The sequence below is a fragment of the Molothrus ater genome, chromosome 13, assembly GCF_012460135.2.
Source record: "Molothrus ater isolate BHLD 08-10-18 breed brown headed cowbird chromosome 13, BPBGC_Mater_1.1, whole genome shotgun sequence".
NCBI lineage: Eukaryota > Metazoa > Chordata > Aves > Passeriformes > Icteridae > Molothrus > Molothrus ater.
Window position 1 is genome coordinate 1,589,196 of NC_050490.2, and position 20,075 is coordinate 1,609,270.

The 20,075-nt window shown below is 56.9% G+C and overlaps 1 protein-coding gene across 1 annotated transcript; it reads right to left on the reverse strand.

The window, feature by feature from the left end:
- Nucleotides 1–1,376: 1,376 nt before the first annotated feature.
- On the reverse strand, nucleotides 1,377–19,157 carry SHF (Src homology 2 domain containing F). The gene is made up of 7 exons (XM_036389872.2): nucleotides 18,667–19,157; nucleotides 11,776–11,905; nucleotides 10,627–10,836; nucleotides 8,946–9,074; nucleotides 5,962–6,133; nucleotides 5,256–5,375; nucleotides 1,377–2,176 (listed from the first exon to the last, which is right to left on the reverse strand). Exons 1-7 carry the CDS (start codon nucleotides 19,135–19,137, stop codon nucleotides 1,990–1,992), a joined length of 1,419 nt encoding a protein of 472 aa, XP_036245765.1. The 5' UTR covers nucleotides 19,138–19,157; the 3' UTR covers nucleotides 1,377–1,989.
- Nucleotides 19,158–20,075: the final 918 nt, after the last annotated feature.

Here is a 20,075-nt window from a genome sequence, read left to right on the forward strand (position 1 = left end):
TGCATGGACACAGGAACCCTCTTCTTTCCCACCCCCAGCTTCCAAGAAGGCAGAGGATCCCCCATGATGAGCTCTTCACTGGAGCCATCAGGGCACAGCAGGGCTGCTCCAGTGGCACTTGAAACCTTCTAAGTGCAGAAAGGGCACCCAGATTTCTGCACCTCCAGCCCTTCCTGCAGGCTCTGGGTGAAAAGCCCTCCCACTGGAGTCACCTCCATCCTCAGTGGACAGAATGCCTCCCTGGGATGGAGAGAGGCAGCAGAGCTGCCAGCAGCCTGTAAGGAGACACCGGCCAGCTCAATCCAATGCCTTTTAAGGAGCTGCAGAGGCTGAGGCATCCTGGACCAACCCCCCAGACTTGTGCAGCTCCCAGTCACAGGGTGCACTCACAGACCACACTGGCCATGCCCCACAGCCCCCACAGCAGCTCAGAATTGGGCAGGATAGCCAGGACAGCTGTCTCTCTGCTAGGACTGAGTCTGAAAAACCCCAAACCCCGGATAGCAGAGCAGGGTTCATGCAGTGCCTGCAGCACTCACCCACACAAAATCCCCACAGTGCCATCAATCACCTCAGTGTCCCCCAGCAACCAGCAGGGACAGCTTCTTCCTGGCAGCAGGCAGAAGGGAGGATGATGCTTTTTCACAAAGCCTTCACCAGGACACTGCTAACTCACCCCACCAGTGCCCAAGGGCTTTGCTCCACTAACAGAAAAGGTTTTGCTGGTCCAGTAGTGACTTTACTGCTGCCATCCCCACCCAGAGAGCAGAGGGGAAAGGGAATGTGCTGCTAGGGAGTAACAGTAGGATGGAGCTGAGGCTGAAGCACAGATAGAGGAAATGCATGTGCAAGGGTATAGGAGCAACAACAGGAACAAGGTGAAAAGGCAAGGATGTATGAAACAGTACAGAGCACCAGAGAAAGGTTCAGCCAAAAAAATAAAGAGGAGCAAGTTGGCCCAAAGACAAGGTGTCAGGAAGACAAACAACAGGAGTGGAGCCAGTCATTCCTCAGAGGAGATCAGGAGCTCTGTGAAATTCAGAGACTCTGCCTAAGATTTCTGAGAGGTGAAGGAAAACAAGAAGGCAAAAGATCCCAAAGAGCACCCTCTTCTACAGGGAGTAACAGGCAAGTCCAAAATCATCATTGCCCACAAAGGCTCTCAAAGACATGGCAAGGACGTGACCACCAGCATCCTTTGTCCCCTGTGTCTCAGAGGGGACACTGCCTGACCACCCCAATCTCCGTGTATCCAACGGCGCAGGCAAAATCAATTCCCTTAAAGCTCTTGTGTAACAAAATTTCCCTTTCGACTGCTTTGCTACACTGATCCCCCACTCAGGGGGGATGTGGGCACACAGTCCCAGGAAGCAGGAGACAACCATGCACCGCTTTATTAGGCAGTGGTGCTGCACACATGGCCAAGGCCGGTCACTGTTCACGTTTGGCACAGGATGGCAGTGAGCACTGAGCAGGGGGCACTGAGGGCAGCCTGCCTGGCACTCTGCACGCCTCACTGGCCCCAGGCAGGTCCTGCTCACCCCTGCCAGCCTCCTCACCTCGAGCACAGCTGCTTTGTCTCTCATGGGCAGAGCCAGGCACCCTCACGGAGGTACCTCAAGCCTGCTACCGGATGATTCATCCCCGTACTTGCACACACTGCCCCCCTCCCTGGACTCTCCAAGGTCCCAGCTCCAGTCCTGGCATGCCAAGCTCTGCCAAGGAGGCAGGTGTGGAGGTGTGCACAGCCCCACTCAGCTCCTGGCACAGGGGGGTCCTTCCCGTGCCACGCCAGCACAAAACCAGAGCACAGGAGCCCCTGGGAGAGCAGGACGAGGGGCCCAGCTGCAGCAATCCCCGCCAGCAGCGGCTGTGCCCAGCGAGCCGCTCACGGGCCTGGAGCCCATCCTGGGCACGGCAGCGCTCAGCCCTGGGGATGGGCCAGTTTTGGGTGCAGCCAGCCTGGAGCCTGGCTCGTGGGGGTGATCCCTATAGGGTACGGATGGCCACCGGGTACAGCAAGGACATGTGCTCGGCCCCCTTGATGGGCAGCTTGCGGCTGGCGTAGTGATGGATGATCTCGGGCACGCTGTCGAAGGGCGGGCTGTGCTGGCCCAGCACGTACTTGTTCTCCTGGGTCCGTGACAGCTTCATGTGCATGAAGCCCTGGCTGCTCCTGCAAGGACAGAGCAAGGCAGGGTTAGGGGGCAGAGCTGGCCCCAGCCTCCCCTCATCCCCTGACCCCCAGACACAGGCAGCCTGGCCCTGCAGCTGAGGGGACACTGCTGGCTCCTGTCTGCAGCCACAGCTCTGCCTGCACCATCCTGCTCCTGGCTGACTCCAACAAACCCCACAGAGCAAAGGAGGGACACGGCCAGTGATGGTACAGAGTGCCCCTTGGGGAGCATGGCCATGCAGTGGGGTGTGCAGGGCCCACCCAGGGTGTGTGTGGTAGGGAAGGCATCACCCAGGCAAGAGCAGCAGGGGCACTTGCTGTAGGGTCACGGAAGGGTAGTGGCTTTTGCTCCTTGCATGTGACAAAGCCCCTTTTACAACTGCTCTGGTTCTCACAAGATGCCCTCAGCTCCCAGATCTGCAGCCTCACCGTGGCAAACCAGGTTTTTCTCCTTTGGCCCACAGCCAAAGGATTTTCTCCTTCCCCCTCTCCCCATGCCACCGCTGCAGGCTCCATAAAACCTGCTCAGCACAGCAAGAGCATTTCCCAGCACAGCACGGGCACCGAGCCACGCCAGGCTGTGCAGGCAGACCCTGCCACGAACACTGATTCCAAGTGATGGACTAATGGCCCTGTTGCTATTAATTTGCGTCTCCGAGGAGAGCCACAGCCTGTCTGCAGCGTCTGGATTGCACATTATGGGAAAATATTGATGACTTAAAAGCAGACAGGACCTCATCAGTGATGCTGAGCTGCTTGGAGTGCTGCACAGCCCTGCCCCATCCCCCCAGCTGGAGAGGGACCATAATGGACAGCCCAGCTGCATTAGCAGAATGGCTTTGCAATCCATTTAGAGCCAGGAGCAAGGAGCCAGCTGTCCTGAGAGACAGCCACAGCCCCCCAGCATGGGCTGAGGAAAAGCAATACCTTGGCTGTGTCTTGTGTCCCAGTTGGGAGGGAACAGGAGCGCTGCCACACACAGCCATGGAGAGCTGATACTGGTTGTGCTTAGCCCCAAGTGCTCCACAGGTCTTTGCCACAAGCTCAGGGATGTGGTGAGATCACACCCCTAGGGACATGACTGAGGGAACAGGACAAGGGCTGGGTGCTGCTCCTGCTGAGCACCTCTGCAGGCACAAGGAAGGACACAAAGCTTTGCAGTGTGGCCTCAGCCACCCTTGTGGAGTCTCCAAGCATCTGAGGCAATGACATGACCCTGTCCATGACAGGCAGCGTGGGCTGCCTAGCCTGGAGCAGCCAGCACTGTCACAGCAGGGTTAAATCCTTCCAGCTACCTGACCTGCTCCTGGCTGCTCTTTCTTGTGCATATTTTCCTTTAAAGCAACACCAAAGTACTTTAGGTCAGTATTGGAACACTTTTCAGACCATCTCCTTGGCTGTGCCTCCTTCCTCAAGGAAAAAAAAAAAAAAGTTAAAAAAAAATAATAGAGAGAGCTGCAGACAGCCAGCTTAAAGCTATATAAAAAGCATCCCAGGGGATTTTCCTTGAACAGGCTCTACAGAAAAAGGCAGTGGAGTAAAAATCCTGCTGCTGGGGCTGTGGGTTCTCCACAAACTCTGCAAGGACAGGCAATGCCCAAGCAACTCCCTGATGGGCTGGGGAAGGTGGGACACTGCTGCACACCATGGCCTAGCCACACATGCCCTCTGAGAGGAGGATTTTGCCACAAGACTGAGGATGATGGCAAGAAGTAAGGGAAAAACCACTAAGAAACAGGTGACTGGCTTGTGGAGAGGTGATGCAAAGCCACCTTTGGTGATGGAATGCCACCTCCCAGGCTCTCCAACACACAGCTGGATAAAGCCACTCCCAAGGCAATGGTGAGACCTCTTGCAGCTTCAAATGCAGCTCCCCAACCAAAAGAAGCTGTTGCTCTAAAATGGCTCACAAGCCAGGGCAAGGAAAAACCACAGAAAATTAAAATATCAGTAAAAATTAAATCATAAGTAAAAATTCTAACCCAAAAAAGGGAAAGGAAGGAGCTATTCCAGAAGGGTTTATTGGCTGATCTGAAAACTCTAAATGCAGGAGGAAGAAAGTGTATTTTCAGTGGAGCTCCTGCCCTGATTTGGTGCTGAAGGCAACAAAAAGAGTCAAAAAAATGTGAAGAGAGACAGAGCAATTTAATTCACAATTGTGCCACTGGGAAATAAACAGAGAGGCTGAAACCTCTTGGGAGCAATGCAGGTAGAGAGACCACTGGGGAAACTCAAAGTATACTGAGAAAAGCAGAGGGTTAAGGGGCCTGTTATTGGGCAGGGGGATAGCTGAAGTGCTCAATGAATACTTATTTCCCATCTGGCAGGAACAGAGCTAATATAGCTGTCCAGCAGCAGAGCAAGAAGGTATTTACTCATCCATCATCATCTTCAGACCATAACAGCTTTGATTTTGTGGATTTGTGCTGCCCCAAGAGCCAGGAAAGAGCTGGATGAGGAGCTGTGGGCAGTTCCCCCCTGTCAGGACACATGCAGAGATGCCTCATGCAATTTTGGCATCCAGGGAATCTGGAAAACTTGGGGAGAATATAAAGATTCCCCAAAAACCACAAACAGAAACCAAGCTGTGCTGTGGGGATGAGGTTTCCCTACTGGCAAAGCAGAGCAGGGCAAATCCTCTCTACAGCTGAGAAATGGATCTGTGGGCTGGGGAGGCAAGGATGGGCACCCACGTTCCCATCAACAGTGGCCTCTTACAAACTTTCTTTTCCCATAAAAACTAAGCTACAAAAAGGGGGAACAAGAAAACAGAGCTGGAAGCTGTAACCAGACACATCTGACTGAGAAGTGAGGCACATCATTTGATCCATCTGAGGGATTATGTGTACTGCCAAGGAAAAGCAGTGGGCCTCCAGATTTTCCTGAGAGATTTTTTTTTTTGCGAGACGCCAAACCAGAAACCTGTGCCACGCCACACAAAAGCGTGGACTTCATACTGCAGTCACAAGTGGTCATCTCATAGTCAGCCAATTAACACGGGCACAATTCACTTGGGGCACCCACCCAAGGGTCACCTGGGCTGTGTGTTGCCACCCCCCAGCCTGGCAGGCTCACTCACTTCAGGGAGAGGGAGAAGTCGTTCTTGCTGGTCTCGCTGTTGCGCACCAGGTAACTGGCCTCCTTGCACAGCCGCAGCAGCGTCTCCGCGTCCGTCCGGCTGATGGCCCCGTGGTACCAGCTGCAGGGACAGGGCACAGGGCACAGCTGGCAGGGGCTGGGCTGGGCACAGGGCACAGCTGGCAGGGGCTCTGCTGGGCACACCTGGCAAGGGCTCTGCTGTGCTGGGCACAGGGCACAGCTGGCAGGGGCTCTGCTGGGCACAGGGCACACCTGGCAGGGGCACTGCTGTGCTGGGCACAGAGCACACACTGTGCCAAGGGCTCTGCTGGGCACAGAGCACAGCTGGCAGGGGCTCTGCTGTGCTGGGCACAGGGCACAGCTGGCAAGGGCTCTGCTGGGCTGGGCACAGGGCACACACTGTGCCAAGGGCTCTGCTGAGCTGGGCACAGGGCACACACCGTGGGACAGGCTCTGCCCTGGGGCAGCAGCAATGCCAGCACCTCCCCAGGGAATGCAGCCACACGCAGGGAAGGGGGTGGCATCACTGGGGTTGGGAGACAAGGGGCAGGGACAAACAGGCTGAAATGTGAGGCCAAGGAAGAAAGGAAGAAGCAAGTCTGCCCCAGGGATCCTCACGGTGTGGCCACAGGGCTCCCTAGTGCAGTGGAAGGGTCGGGCAGCCGTGCTGGGCAGGCAGGACTCACCACTGGCTCTCCAGGGGCAGGGCAGGGTCAATCCTCTCCCCGACAAAGGGGCCAGGCTCAGCTGTCAGTGTCTTTGTGTTCTTGAGGCTGCTGGAGCCATGCCTGAGGACAGCCCTGGCCTTCTCCTCCCTGCAGGGCGAGGTGCGGCCGTAGCCCAGCCCCTCCGAGGGACCTGCAAGACAGACAGACAGACAGACATCACAGGCTGGGATCCAGAACTTCCTCTGGCAGGGAGAGCCAGAGCCACTCACATCACACTGGGTCACCTCACACTGCCCCAAGCCCCTGGTCTAAGCAAGGGCAGGGCAGCTCTTGGGCTCACTGCAATCCCCAGGCTGGAGCCAGTAGCTGAGCCCATGGAAGACATTTCCAGGAAGGTTTCAAAAGCTCAGGAGGTTTTGCTAATGCAAAAATAGATTCAGTGGCTGTGGCACAGGGTTAAGTGAGATACAGCAAGAAGAGGCTCCCCAGTCTCAGAGGAAGAGGGGAGAGATGGAGCTAAAGGAAGCTGTCAGTTTGGAACCAATGGACACATTGAACCAATGGACACATTCTGCTGGCACAAATAAACAGGGGGTGAAAAAACAATTCCCCGAGGTGGGAAGGGGATATTTTGACTGCAGGTACCTCCCTGACACTGCCACCTGCCTGTCACCAGCCCAGCCACAGCCAGGAGTGCGGGGAATTGACCGAGCCCTGCCCCAGGGACCTGGCCTCCCACTGCCTGTTATTTCCACGCAGGATGATTTCAGCATTAACAATATCAGTTCTCCTTCCTCCCAAGAGTTCATTATTGCTCCCTGTACCACCAATCCCTTTGCACAAATGACTTATTGATCAGGCAGAGCTGCCACAGTGTGGGGCTGCCAGGGGCTGACACTGTGGCAGCACAGTCACCCTGGAGGTGGCTGAGCCCAGAAATGCCCTAGGACTACTGGAATGGCCCAGACAGGACAACTCTCCAGGCTTCCTGGCTGCTGGAGGGGGAGGTAAAAAATAGCCAGAGGGATGTTTTCCTCTCTAGCAGGGCATCCTATAAGGCAGCTCTTTGAGTGCCACCTTTTCCAAGCCCTGTGCAGGTGAGCAGGACTCCAGCCCCCCCAGCACTGCAAGGAGGGGAAGGCAGCCAAAAGCAAACCCAGCCAAAATCCTCTGCAGCTCAGCATGGCATAAACCACCCTGAGCACAGCTCAAGGAGGAGGTGCCTGGCATTATGGCTTGACAAGGCCTGCTTCTGCAGCACTCTGGCTTTTCACCAGCCATGCTCGCCCTTGTACATCACACACAGGCTTCAATTTCAACTCATCACCTTAAAAAATTGGGGCAATCATTAAAAGCCAGGCAATCAAACAGCCCAAGTGTTTGCTGGCGGCACAAAGTCATTGTGTTCCAGGCTCAAAAGAAATGCATTGCACCTGTCAGAGGGAGACAGAGGCAGGTGCATGATTAAACAGGATATTAAAAACAAGCCCTTAGGAGGAAGAAGACATCCTTCAAGACGTTCAAGTCACCCCCAGACATGGGAAATAGAAAATGAGACAAAACTATGGCAAGATAAACCTAATACAACAAAGCAAGGCAAGTCAGAGAAAAAAAAAAAACAAAGAGACTCTGTGTTGCTAAAACCAGGAAAAATGACAAAGTGATGTGTTCATCGGGAGCAGGATGCATGTCAGAGCCACTGTGGGGATAATAAATGAGACGGGAAAAGAAGAGCCTGCATAACAAAGAGATTAATTTTTCTTGACACCTGCACTCACTGCAGGAAGAGGATCAGAAAATTCCCACCTGCCAAGACCTTTCTTCTTGGGGACTGATCTCAGCCTGCAGCACCCCTCGGGATTTGGGAAACACCCAAGAAAGCCCTGGCAGAGTGGCCACTGCTCTCGAGTGCCCCCACCATCAGCACCAAAATAAGGCATCACCTGCAGCCTGTGCTCAAGCCCACCCAGCAGGCAGCAAAGGCCACACTGGCTTTTATCTTATGAAGCTCTGCAGGGATCTGGGTAGCTGCAGATAAGGAAATCAGACATCTGCAGCTGGCACTGCAGTGAGTGCCCACCCCGACAGTGTCAGTGGCACACAGGCAGGCACAGCACTACACAGGAAAAGGCACAGCCTGCATCCCAGCTCCCCACTGGTAACATCCAGTCATGGCTTTCCACAAACTCCCCCCACCTAATGCTCTTGGCAAAATCCTAATTCACCACAGCATAAGAGCAAGGTCCTTGAAATATTAATAAAGGGTTAAAAGAGAAGCAGCAATATTTGGCTTTCATAAGTGAGACTGCCAGCAGCATCCAAAGGGGATTTACCCAGGGGCTCTGTGCTCAGCACACACAAAAAAGGTTTCACAGCAAGGCAAACCTGAGATGACAAAGTGTACCTGGGAGATTTGGCTGCTCAGGATAGCAAAAGCAAGAGTGGAGAATCCACAGGGACCTCCTGACACTAAGCAGCAAGGTAATAAAACAGCAGAGGAAACAGAGCAGTGCTAAATAATGAAGAGGGGAAAAAACAGCCCCAGCTTCAGCACTGGGATCTGAATTAGCTGCTAACACACCTGTAAGGGACCCGGGTATTAAAAATCAGTCAATGAAAGAAAACATCAGCTAAATACTCAGTACAGTTGTTGAGAAGACCTTCAAAGCAGTCATGAAATGTTGGGAATTCGGAGGCAAAGAGGAGAGAACAAAAGGGACAGTAACGACTCTGCCATGCCATGGAATAATGCCCCAGAGCAGCTCTGCTGCTGAGAGCAGAGGCACCAAAGAGACAGTGCCTCTGCAGCAGAAAATACAGCAGGACAAACACCTGGGGTCCAGCACACGACAGCTGAAGGGGCCAGGAGGAGCTGGGGGAGGGCAGAGGAGGAGCTGGGGGAGGGCAGAGGAGGAGGATCATGTCTGGCACTGCCCAGGGCAAGCCCCAAGGCATCCCAGCAGTGCAGAGTCACAGACACGGCGCTGGCACGCAGGACCCACCATTGGCGTCTTCGTAGCTGTGCTGAGCAGGGAGGGGGGCACCGGGCTCCCCATCCGGGGGGCTCTCACTGCTGTCCAGCTGTCCCACCGGCGGGGGCCATGGCAGGTCTTTAATGACCTTGATTTCAACTGGATGGGGGGTGGGGAGGGTGGGGGAAACAGAGAGAAAGAGAGAGAAAGAAAGGGTTTAGAAAAAACCATCAGCAACACCAGAGGCCCACAGAGAAGGAGAGCAGTTGGGGGGGAAAGACCTGAGGACTAAATTCCCAGGAGCCCTACATCAGCTTGGCCATCTCATCCCCTCCACAGTACCAAGCAGGGACAGGCCTGAGGTGGGGCACATTCCCAATAGAGAGACCCTGCTCCTCCCATCAGTTTTTCCAGCCAACCCTCTCTGGGGTTTGGGGGAGCCTGCAATCACCCCATTCCACATCCTTGTCTGTCTGGGGGTCTTGGCCAAGCATCCCATTGCCATCTGTCCTGCCTGTGCATCTGTCCTGCCATAGGTACCTCCCAGTGACCCACAGGGTTCACAATTCCCTGCCAGGCACCAGTGGGCTGCAGCCTTGTGCCAGTAGCAGCTGCCCATCAGCAGGGGTCTCGTGGACCCCCTGAAGGGGGAATGGGCCAGCAGAGATATTTTGGCATCACTAGAGAGAAAAAATACCCCATGAAACACAGCAGGATGTGCCCTGGCTTCAGAAAAAAATGGGCAGCAGGTCCCAGCGTGGCCCAGGGAACAGCAGCCTAACTCCCTTGGGACTCAGAGCAGGCCTGAAGCACCCTGGGCAGCACCCACGTGTATCTACAGGTGAGCCAGACCTGTGAACACCTGTGAACCTGTGATATCCCTCCACCCAGGGATATCAAGGAAGGCAGCTCATCCAGAGCACAGACACCTCAGCACAAACCCAGCCCAGCAGAGCACAGTGTTCCATGATGGAGCCTGACACACCAAATCCTCGGCACGGGGTGCTGTGGGACCTGGTACCCCAAGCACAAGTGACACTGTGTGACACTGAGCCCAGCACACACATCTCCAGCTCCCAGTGCCCAAACCCAAAAGGTGAACCTCTCCCCAACCCCAAATTTCCACACCTCTCTCTGCCATCATCTCCACACAGTGCCACCAGCCCGAGCACCCTCAGCAGCAGCTGCAGCACAGACACACAATGCTGCAATTAAAATGCATCCTAGATAAGAGCGCAGCAATTAGGCAGCACCGGCAAGGAGCCAGTGCTAATGCACAGCATGGATTTCCTCATTACCAAACACAAACACAATCGATCCCACAGCATGGATAAATAGGTCAGGGGGGCTGGATGAAGGATCCTTGGCTATCCTCCTGCCCTGGGGAAGGAGGGATCTGCTTGAGCCCAGGGTTGAACCCACCCCTGCAGCGCAAGGTTGAGGGTGTTAATTTGCACCAGAGGCTGTGATCGGTCAGAGCATGGGAGAGGCAATGGGAGACAGGGGTTGGACAGGTTACCAAGGCAGATCTGCCCACCACTCTGTCCAGCCTGGCTCCCTGCTCAGAGAAACAGCTTCTGCAAGAGCACAAGACTCCCTGAGCTATGAAAATGCACAGAGCAACATTATTGACCCCCAGCAGATGAAGGAACCCCAAAGATCCAGCTTCACAAAAAGTGTTGTTTGCTTTATGGCTGCTCCCATCGCTCACCTGCAAAGGCTTTGGAGATCCTCTCCTTCTTCCATTCCCAGGGCTGGTCATATTCCTCTGGTGGCCTCTCATCATCCTCGGGCAGCCGGGACTCCCGGGGCCTGGGGCAGGCCGAGCAGTCACTGTCCATGTCCAGCACAGGCTCATAGGGGGTGTCATAGAGGGGCAGCGGCCGTGCGGGAGCCTCCCGCAGGCCCTTCTGGCGGATCTCTGCCCAGAGAGGAGGGAAAAGACCATGAGCCTTCTGCCCAACACAGCCATCGCCCCCCCAAAACAGTGCTAGATAACAGGGATCAATGTCACCCGTGGTGAAATGGGGCAGGGAGCGTCAGCAGAGCAGCTGCCAGGAGCAGGAGAGCTGCTCAGCAGCACCAGGATGCCCCCAGCCCCACACTCCCACTCCTGGGCAGCCTGGCAAAATGGGGTCCATGAGAACAGAGCACCCTGAGCCTGATTTCCTGCAAGAAGTGAGGCTGGGTTTCTCCCCTGGACACCCAGAGTGGTTGGCTTAATAAAATGCCCTTCCCTCAAGCAAAACAAAGTCTCTCCCACAGGCACAAGCAGTCTCTCCATTACTTGCTGGTTTTTCCAAGAAATATAATGGACTACTTCAGAAAGCCACATGAGCTTTCCAGAAACCACTTACTCCAGGAAAACCACAGAGCTGCAAAGCAGAGCCAGAGCCAGCATGGTGACCCTGAGCACTGCCTTCAGGAGCACATGCTCCCAAGCTCACCAGCTTTCCAGCCCCAGACAGGCCCACTGGGGGCCCTGCTGCTGCAGCAGACACTGCATGTTCTGGCCCAGTCAGTCCTAACTGAATTAAACAGCTCCCACATCCATCTTAGTTTTAAGCCAAATGCATGGAATGTCAGGTCTCTCCTGACTCAACCTGGCAACTGGGGTCCTGGGGGACAGCATGGCAGGGAGAGATGTGCCTGTAGTGCTCAGACAGTCTTTGCATGCTCCTGCAAACCCAGTGCACAAGGATAAAGCTGGGAAAATTCGCCTGCAAAATGGGTGTGCCCAACCAGAACCATTCACCCAGCTTTGCCTTATGTGGGGGCTGCAAGGAACAGAGTACAGTGGCACCAAACTCAGGGACCAGAGGTGTAAAGAGCGGCCTTTGTGTGACACCTTCCACCTTACCAGCCATCATCTTCTGGGCTTCATAGGGCTCCATATATCCATCATTCTCCATCACCTTCTCCAGCCCTGCCTGGCTGCCTGCCACCTGTGCTGCATCAAAGGGATCTGCATAGTCCTCCAGAACAGCCAGCTGGAACAGGGCAAGAACAGGAAAAGGGTTAAGGCACTCTCTGCCTTTATTGGCAGAGGGCAGAGCCCACCATGAGCTCCACCAGCAGCAGCCAGACTGACCACTGAGAGCCCAAACCCACACTGTGGCAGCCCTGCAGAGCCCTGCAGGCAGCTGACAGCTTTCCAGGCACCAGCACTTGGCTGTGGAAATGCTCCAGCCTTTGTCCTGAAAGCTGAGATGGAGCCAAGCAGAGCAGAAGGCAGCTCTGCCCCTCCCTCACCATCAGGCCCCACCTGGCAGCACCCACACACACGGCCTGGCCTGGCCCCCATGCAGCACAGGGCTGCCAGCAGTGCTGTGCCCCTCCATGGCACACAGATCTCTCCTGCACACAGCCACACTCCTCCTCCCAAGGTGGACAAGGGCACAGATCCCAACACTGGGGTGTCAGCTGGCACTGGCACAACTAGGAACTCTCTACTTATTTTCCAGGGCTCCTGTGCACTCATTTAAAGAGCTTTTCTAACAAAAGGGCTAAGAATAGCCTATGGCTTCCTCTCCACAGCAGCCCCAGACACATCCTAAGTTAAGTAAGACAAGATAGAACCTTCTTCCAGGAAGCCTAAGCAGGAGGTTCTCAAGTGCCAGGTCACGGGGTCAGCACAAAATTCCTGAGATTTGCACTTATGAATGAAAAGGAGAGGATCCTGCAGTAGGATATGGGGCATGTCCCAGAGCTCAATCCCCTCCAGCACTGGAGCCACATGCCTGCTCTAGCATCTCAGCAGCTTCCCAGTCAGAGCACCCCATCACATGGCCCTGCAGTCCTCAAGAAGCCTGGAGCTGTACATCCACCTCCAGCCCCAAAGCCTGCTCCCAAAGTGGGGCCAGGCAACATTTCCAGCAGCAATCGAGTGTACCCAAGCACCCACCAGGACACAGAAACAAAATGGGCTATGCAGATGTGCCACAGCAAGGACCAAATGTCCCAAGCATGGTGTGGCACCCACTTGGTGCCAGGCTCCATCCTCACCACTATGCTGCCCTGCTCCTGGCCAGTCACGGGGACCACGGCTGCTCACACATTCCTCTGCAGCTCCAATAATCAGCTCAAAACAAAAGATTTCTCCCTCCTTCCTGAGCAAAATGCCCAACAATAGCCTGTGACAGAAAGCCCAGCAGGAAAAGGGAACAGGAACTGGAACTGTAAACAGCTCCATGCAGTCCCAAGACTTGGCATCCCTGTGAGCTACATGAGGCACACGGCTCTGTGTGCCTGGCTCACCAGCTCCTCCCTAAACGTCCCAGCTCCATGGGCAGCCAATGCATGGGGAACAGGGTCAGTTCTGCAAACCTGGTCCCTCCATGCCAGGGCACAAGCACTTGTTTGTGATTATCCCCAGACTGCCCCACAGGAGCAGAACAGGGCTCACACATGGGAGCTGCAGATGCTCTCCCCCTTGGCAAGGTGGCAGAGCACAGATGGTGTCAGAGCACCAGGGCTCAGGAGCAGCCAGCCCCGGCTTTGCAGGGGGAGACAGGCAATCTGCTCCCACCTCCATCATCCGAGGGGTGACAGGCATCACTCAGGCCCCATCAAGCACTGGGGACACGAAGCAGCAGAGCTGAGCCCAGGGGTCTGCAGCCCTTTGCAAGGTGAAATTCCCAGAGGAAACACAAGTCACTGGTGACTTTGACAGCTGCTTGGTCAACCAGGACCTGCTTCCCACTGCTGCCTGAGAGACCTCAGTGAAGCTGCTCCAAACAGCCAGGACATCCCATGGCCTCTCCCATGGCTCTTGCTGCACCTCAACACCTGCAGAGCACAGCCCTGTGACAGCAGCAGCATCCTCACACATGGGCATGCCAGCAGAGTCCCTGCACACACAGATGCACCAGCCAAGGTGGGTGACTGGGCTGTGCCATGTTCAATGCTAACTTTAGCAGAGCTCTCGTGGCTCCAAGCATGCTGGGGGCTGTGAAATGCAGTTTGCTGGCCCTCCTGGGGTTAGCTGTCTGTTCCTTAGGCTCCATGCCTTGAACCACGTTTCCTAGACTGGGCACAGACCTATCTTACTGCTGGTGCCAGTCCTGGACCCTCCCTCTGCACCATACACACACTGCAGCTTCAGACAGGGCCAGGAGGCTTCCCTGCATGCAGAATCATTAAGGTTGGAAAAGACCTCCAAGACCATCAAACCCAACATTATTTCCATATTTCCAAATGTATTTCCTCGTGTTTAGGCCTGGCTTCCCAGAGAAGAATGCACAAGCTCCAGCAGACTCACAGAGTGGCTGGCCCCACACAGATGCTTCCAGGTCTAGAAAGCAGAGATGGTGGAGAATCTAACAGGTTTCTGTCAAGACCCCTAAAACTGGGTATTTTGCCTGCAGAAGTTTGCAGAGGCACTCAGAAGAGATTAGATGGACTTTGTTGGCAGAGGATGTGATTTGCTGGGTTCAGTTTGGACCCAGAGCAAATGGCTCTGGTTAGAGAGAAGCTCCTTGGGTTTGGGGGAATTTGCCACACTGGTTTGCTTCTCCACTGCCTCAAGGATGCCACTTCATAGGAGCAAGGTCTCCCAGCTGTAGGGTGATGAGAACATAAATCCATTGGTTTTTCAAATGGTTGGATATTACAGCAGAGAGCCACAGAAAAGGTGGGAAGGCAATTACTGCCTCCAGGAGCATCATAACCTTGGGATGGACAAGCAAGCCCATGAGAATGGTGCCTCAAGCCCCAAGACTGAGGGGCTGGAGGCTCCAGGCAGTGCCAGGAATGGGGCAAACAGCAGGGATCCTGCAATTACTGGGCACATCCTAATGCCCTTGCAGATGGGGCCGTATTACGGTTGCCCAGGAAACTGAATCTCTGACATTTCCTAATCTGAGTTCTGGACTTTATGAGCCATGCAGGGCTCTCAGCAGCAGCCACAGGGCAAACTGCTGCTCCCAAGAGAGGGAGGGGGCACAGCCCCTGGCAGGGCAGCTCCCAGGGGTGCTCTAAGCCCCCCCCCTCCCCCAAACTTTGCTCCAAGGCCAGGCATTTCCATGCTTTGCTCATGCTCCACGTTGCTGAGGGAGCGCTCACTGCCTGCTGATCCCACCACACGGCTGTGGAGGCATTGCCTGCTCGTACACAGCACAAGCTTTGCTAGATTTGAACTAATTTGGGTGCAAAGCAAAAGCCTGACATGCAAAGCCATCATCCCAGGGCAGCTCTTGGTGCAGACCAGTCCTTCAGGGAGCAGCCAAGCACCACTGGCACCTGGACACATATCCTGCTTGAGCATGAGTGTTTTTCACATGTTTATCTGCCACAGCAATGCACATCCAGACCCCTGCTGCAGCACTGAGGCTGCTCTCACTCTATTATACATGCCAACAATAAGGGGGAGAAAAATCAAAACAAAATTAATGCAAAGAACCAAATCATCACTGGGTTCTCACAGTCAAACAGCTTTTATGCAGCCCACCAGTGAAGGTGACAGATCACAGCACTTCAAGAGCATTCACAGGTCAGACACCAAAATCCCAGGGCAGAGCTGGGGTTCTTTGTCCCATCCTGCCCAGAAACATTCTACCTGCCACCACCTTCTGCCACAACAAGATGTTCCACTCTACACAGAGGTTTGCAGAGGATTCCTGGGGAGATCCTCCACCTTAAAAACGAGTTTCCTGCCCTGAAGGTAAAGCACATTTGGGGTCTCCTCAGAAGATTGGGTAAATAAATTGCGCAACGTCCGTCAGGTGCAAAATTCCTCCAGTTTTACACATCTGGCAGCTCGGCTTTTGGCAGACACTGAAGCCAAACCCAAAAGCAAACACAGAGCTGACCTTCCAAGAAGGGTCTGGTGCAGGGCCCACAGGGGACAGCCAGGCTGGGCAGGGAGCCTGGGGCTGCAGCCGTGGCACAGGAGGAGGCACACACAGAGCACAGCATCGGCAGCGCGTAAGATGACTCAGATGGAGGAGCTCTGGCAGGAAGGACACACACCCAGGAGCTTCCTGAGCGGCTGTTCCCACACCCTGCAGCACTGACCCTGCACTCCCAGCAAGAACAGCAGTGACTGCTCCTGGTGGGCACAGCACAAAGGTGTCCTCAGGCAGGTCCCCGAGCCCACCCTCAAGATGCCCTGGGTGCAGGCAGGAGCAGGTCCCTCAGTGCATCTCTCCCCAGTGGTGCTGCTTCTTGTGCCTAATCCAAACCCAGCAGGGAAGACACCTCCAGAGTGTCCACCCGGCTCAGGTGAACGGCACAGGGCCAGTCCATTGCCCACTGCTGTGGGAAAAGGCCTGGCACACCAAGCAGACTGAGGAGGACGTGTGCTGTCCACACCATTTCCAGCAGAGTTTGGAAAGCAGCACAAGCCACTGCAGAGCTGGCTCTAATGCATCCCCACAGGATGCTGCAGATCCCACAGAAGGGGCAAAGATGTGACAGATGTGCTACAGCAGCAAAGCATCGTGCAGCCCAGGCAGGAAGGATTCCTGTACCAAGATGTTCCTGTCCTTTCCATTCTCCAGAAGAAACACAACAGCTACAGCAGGCACAGGGTGCCCAGGGAGCATAGTCAGCCCCCAGCCACAACAAACCACATGGTCTCAGCCAAACCACACAATCAGGAACCAGTGTCTGCTCTTTCCACTTGTCTCCATCCTAATCATCCCCACTTGGAAGGGCTGCATATTTTATTAGAGTGATTTTCCCCATCTATCATTAACAAAAACCCTCTCTGCTCCAGCAGCTCTGTCTGTACACAGAATTGTGCTTCTCCTTTAATCTCCAGCATCACCACAACCCAAGGGGTCTGCAGTCTCAGTCCCTGCAGCAGGTAGGGAACAGTGCCCACAGCCTCCTCCTAAGCCTGTGAGCACTGAGCCCCGGGCACAACCATCATCTCAGCTGAGGCTCCAGCCAGCTCCAGTATCCCTTCCCTGTTCCAGGACAGCTTGACACCACCAAGGGCGAGGGTCACAAGCGTAAGTAACCCCCAGCAGGCATTTCCATCCTCCTGTACTACCTTCAGGAAGAGCCACCATGATCCTGGAGCAGCAGGGAAACCCTCCCACTGCTCAGCCCAGTGGATGAGAGCTGCAAAGGGCTTTTCAGCCCAACACAGTTGCTCTACATGGTGGATACTCCCTGGCTCCTCCAGGAAAACTGTATTATTGGACAGCTGCAAGCACTATCAAATATTTCCACTTTTAGTCCGGTTCTGCCCAGGCTCTGGAGCTCTGTGTCCATCACATACCAGAGCCCTAAAGAATTAGACGTCTCCTCCCTACAGTGGCATGCAGGAGACCATCAGTAATCTAATCACTGCCTGTCTTGGAAAAATGAAGGGTCTTCAGGCTAGAGCTGTTTGAGCACAGCTTCCCCGAATGCATCCCAGCTTCTGACTTTTCTCCAAACTTCTCAGATTCTCCCCAGCCTTTGGGTCCCCAAACAGCCTGGGTGTACCTGTCAGCAGTCCCCGCTTCCCACAGCCCTGGCTCAGCCTTTTGCACATCACAGCCCGAGTCCACATGCTCCTGCTCTGATCCTGCAACACACATTCCAGACAAAAAACCATCCAGACTGCCTCAGCAAACCACAGCACCACGGTGGCACCTCTTGTCCCTACTCCCACTGCCACCCTCCTCATCCTCCTCTGCTGCCTGCAGCAGCCACTTTAGCCAGCTCAAAAGTGGAGCTCTGCTGGGCCACTCGAGAAATCTCCTAAAAGCAATTAGTCAGTACAGGCAACTTCCCAAGATCCACCAGCAACAAGTTTTTCTATCTGCTTAAAACATTTCCTAGCAGATTTTTCCCGGTGCTCATTTCATTGTGCCGCCTGGCAGTGCCAGGACCACGGATGGCACCGCTGACTGTATCCGCGATTCCCTCCGCCAGCCAGATCTGCAATCCCGTCGAGTTCGCCTGACAAGCCCCGTCTTGCAGGCGGCAGCGCTAGCGGGCACTAATTACCCCCTCCTGCCTTTATTTGCGCAGTCCCCGCATCAGCCTCTCCTCCGAGAGCGAGGCCCGGCACCAAGGGGCCGCAGCCCCGCTTGGGCTTATCCTCCCCCAGGTCCCGGTGCCACTCCGAGCCCGTCTCCCCATGGGGAGCTTCTGCCCAGCTCCTGCCTCTCACCGGGGAGGTTTCTCGCCTCCCTGGCAGCTCCAGGCTCTGCTCTCAAGCCTGGAGAAGCCGGCGGGGGGTTGCGGCAGACAAAGAGGCGCTGAGGCTCCCTGACAAAGCAGCACGGCATCTCTGGGGGTCCGGCCGCCGCCGCTGGCACGGGCAGCCCGGGCAGGCGGGCAGGGGAGATCCTCCAGGCATGGAGCGGTGCGAGGCCCAGGGTCAGCGGCCCCAGCCTCGGAGGGCACCGCAGACAGTGCTGTGCTCCTCCGCGAGCGCTTCCCGCTGGGGATCGTACCTGCCTCGCACGGGAGCCGCAGGAGAAGCCGGGGCCGCCCCCGTTCCCGCTGACGTGTGCCCGGCATGTCGGTGCTGCCGGGGCACAGGGGAACGCGACACGGGAGCCCCGTGGAGCCTGGCCGGGCACCCCCTCGGTGCTCGAGGATCCCAACCCTGCTCCTTAGTGCGGATGCCAAGAGTCTGGCGGGACCACCGAGGCCATCTCCGTGACCGAGGGGCTCAGGCTCCACCTGCCCCGAGGGTCCCGGTCCTGCTCCTCACGGCAGGGGCCGAGGCTGCGGGCGGTCACTCGGGACACCGCAAGTGGCGGGATACCGCGGGGAGAGCACCGGGGCCCCGTGTCCGGGCACTCACCTCCTGCGGCGGCTCGTCGGGCGGTTCGGGACCGGCCGGGGGCGAGCTGGGGGCGGCCGGCACCGGCGGCGGCGGCGAGGGGCTGGCGGGCACCTTTTCCACCGCCTCCACCTTGATGAGCCGGTGCTTGGGCGAGACGTAGCGGGGCCCGTCGGGGGCGGCGGCGGGCGGCGGGCCGCTGTAGGGGTCCTCGAAGTCGCGCTCCTTCTGCAGCCGGTAGGCCGCCACGATGTCGGGCTGGGCGGCGGCCAGCGGCTCGGCCGCGCCCCCGGGCGGCAGGGGCGGCTGAGGCGGCGGCCCGGCGCGGTAGTCGGGCTTGGGCGGCGCGGGCGGCGCGGGCCGGGCGCTGCGGAAGCCCAGGTGCTCGCGGAGCCAGCGGGCCATGGTGCCCACGCACTGCGGGGCCCCGCCGGCCCCCGCCCCGCCGCTGCAGCCGCCGCGCTCCGAGCCGGCCGCTCCGCTCAGCAGCATCGGCGCCGGCGGACTGAGCGCGGCGGCGGAGCTCGGGGGGGGCGCGGGGGAGGCGGCCAGTGCCACCTGCCGGAGCGCCGGCTGCGGGGCCTCCCCCGCCCCGCCCGCCCGCACCGCGGCCCCGCGCCCGCTCCCCCCGGCGCGGCCCTCAGCGCGGCCCGGCCTCCCCGGCCCGCCTCCCCCGGGGCCCGCCCCGCTCCCCGCCGCCTTCCGCCGCGCCCGGCCCTCCTCGGCGCTCCGGGCCGCCCCCCGCTCCCGGGCGGCTGAGGGCTGGCGGCTCGCTCCCGGCGGCCCCGGGCCCCATCCGGCCCCCATCCGGCCCCCGGGCGTCTTTCGGCTCCAGGGGAAAGGCCCCCGGGGAGCAGGGCGGTAAAAGGGTCCCTCATGGGATCACAGAACGTGCTGAGCTGGAAGGAGCCCACGAGGGTCATGCAGTCCAGCCGCTCGGTGCTGCCTGGGAGGTGTGTGGTGGGAGCAGCCCCGTGCGGGACCCCCGGAGCAGCTGAGTCCAGGGAAACACTGAAACACGAGGCTGGCCTGTGGACCGCCACAAGAAACACTGCGGGAAGGGGTGAGCAGGGACAAGGCAGGGAAGTGCTTGGGAAGAACGCTGAGTTCAGGCTGGATGTACAGAGACATTGGAGTGTGAGTGCAGGGCTGATCCCCGGCACGGGGCTGGAGGATATCCCCTGGATGTAGTGGGAACGTGGCACTGGGAGCAGAGCCCGAGGCCGTTGCAGCAACAAAAAACATGCTAACACATTCTGAGTGCTCCCCCTGGACACAGCCATCACCAGCCGGCAGCTCACCCACCACTGAGACATCTCCCCATCCTCTCCAATGCCCCAGCAGCCCAGTCTCCAGACCTATGCCCCCAAATCCTTCCCATCCCTTCCTAAATACACACCATCACCCAAACCTGCTTCCAGGTTCACAAG

Bases quoted from the DNA above. Each gene is read 5' to 3' on its own strand.
- SHF (XM_036389872.2), bottom strand. From the start codon at position 19,137: ATGCTGCTGAGCGGAGCGGCCGGCTCGGAGCGCGGCGGCTGCAGCGGC. The intron at 11,906-18,666 runs GTGAGTGCCCGG...GCCCTGTTCCAG, and splicing joins CCGACGAGCCGCCGCAGGAG to CTGGCTGTTCTGGAGGACTA. The intron at 6,134-8,945 runs GTGGGTCCTGCG...TCTGTCTTGCAG, and splicing joins CAGCTACGAAGACGCCAATG to GTCCCTCGGAGGGGCTGGGC.